The 696-nt window shown below is 68.4% G+C and overlaps 1 protein-coding gene across 1 annotated transcript in view; it reads left to right on the top strand.

The window, feature by feature from the left end:
• Positions 1-696, top strand: part of LOC104869681 (DNA (cytosine-5)-methyltransferase 1-like) — a 2743-nt gene that overhangs the window by 790 nt on the left and 1257 nt on the right. Inside the window, exons 2-3 of the mRNA XM_033759590.1 lie at positions 13-110; positions 191-368. Coding sequence (XP_033615481.1) covers positions 13-110; positions 191-368 — 276 coding nt within the window. The remainder of the gene's footprint in view (positions 1-12; positions 111-190; positions 369-696) is intronic.

The following is a 696-nucleotide window of genomic DNA, read 5'->3' as shown; positions in this document are numbered from 1 at the left end:
CCCGGGGAGAAGCTGCCTCTGTTCCCGGAGCCCCTGCACGTGTTTGCGCCCCGCGCCTGCCAGCTGAGCGTGGTGGTGGACGACAAGAAGTTCGTGAGCAACATCACGAGGTAGGGCCTCCCTCGCCCTCCATGACGAGCCCACGCCCCTGGGGTCCCTGGGGTGTCAGCCTCGCTCCGCTCTGCCGCAGGTTGAGCTCCGCTCCCTTCCGAACCATCACTGTGCGGGACACGATGTCCGACCTCCCCGAGATCCGGAACGGAGCCTCTGCGCCCGAGATCTCCTACAACGGCGAGCCTCAGTCCTGGTTCCAGAGGCAGCTGCGGGGCTCGCACTACCAGCCCACCCTCAGGGACCACATCTGCAAGGTAGCCACTTGCTCCGGGCCGTGCTCCCGCTGTCCACCCGCCTGTTTCCAGCCCCTCCGGGCCCAGCGGTCTCCCGGTGTCCGCCCCTGTGTTGTCCTGGGGCATCTGACCTGGCCTCTCACCCCCTTCTCTGCCTGTTCTCCCAACCACGGCCCCGGGGGAGCTCGGAAGTCAGGGTGACCTTCCTCTCCCAGTGCGTCTCCCAGGGTGGTGCCCGTCGCCACAGACGTGACAGCTGGTGCCGCTCGCGCTCTTGCAGGATATGAGCCCGTTGGTGGCCGCCCGCATGCGGCACATCCCGCTGGCCCCCGGCTCGGACTGGCGCGAC

The sequence above is a fragment of the Fukomys damarensis genome, unplaced genomic scaffold (genome assembly GCF_012274545.1).
Source record: "Fukomys damarensis isolate Sample0158 unplaced genomic scaffold, DMR_v1.0_HiC HiC_scaffold_37, whole genome shotgun sequence".
Taxonomy (NCBI): domain Eukaryota; kingdom Metazoa; phylum Chordata; class Mammalia; order Rodentia; family Bathyergidae; genus Fukomys; species Fukomys damarensis.
This window is presented reverse-complemented; position numbering and strand designations above follow the sequence as displayed.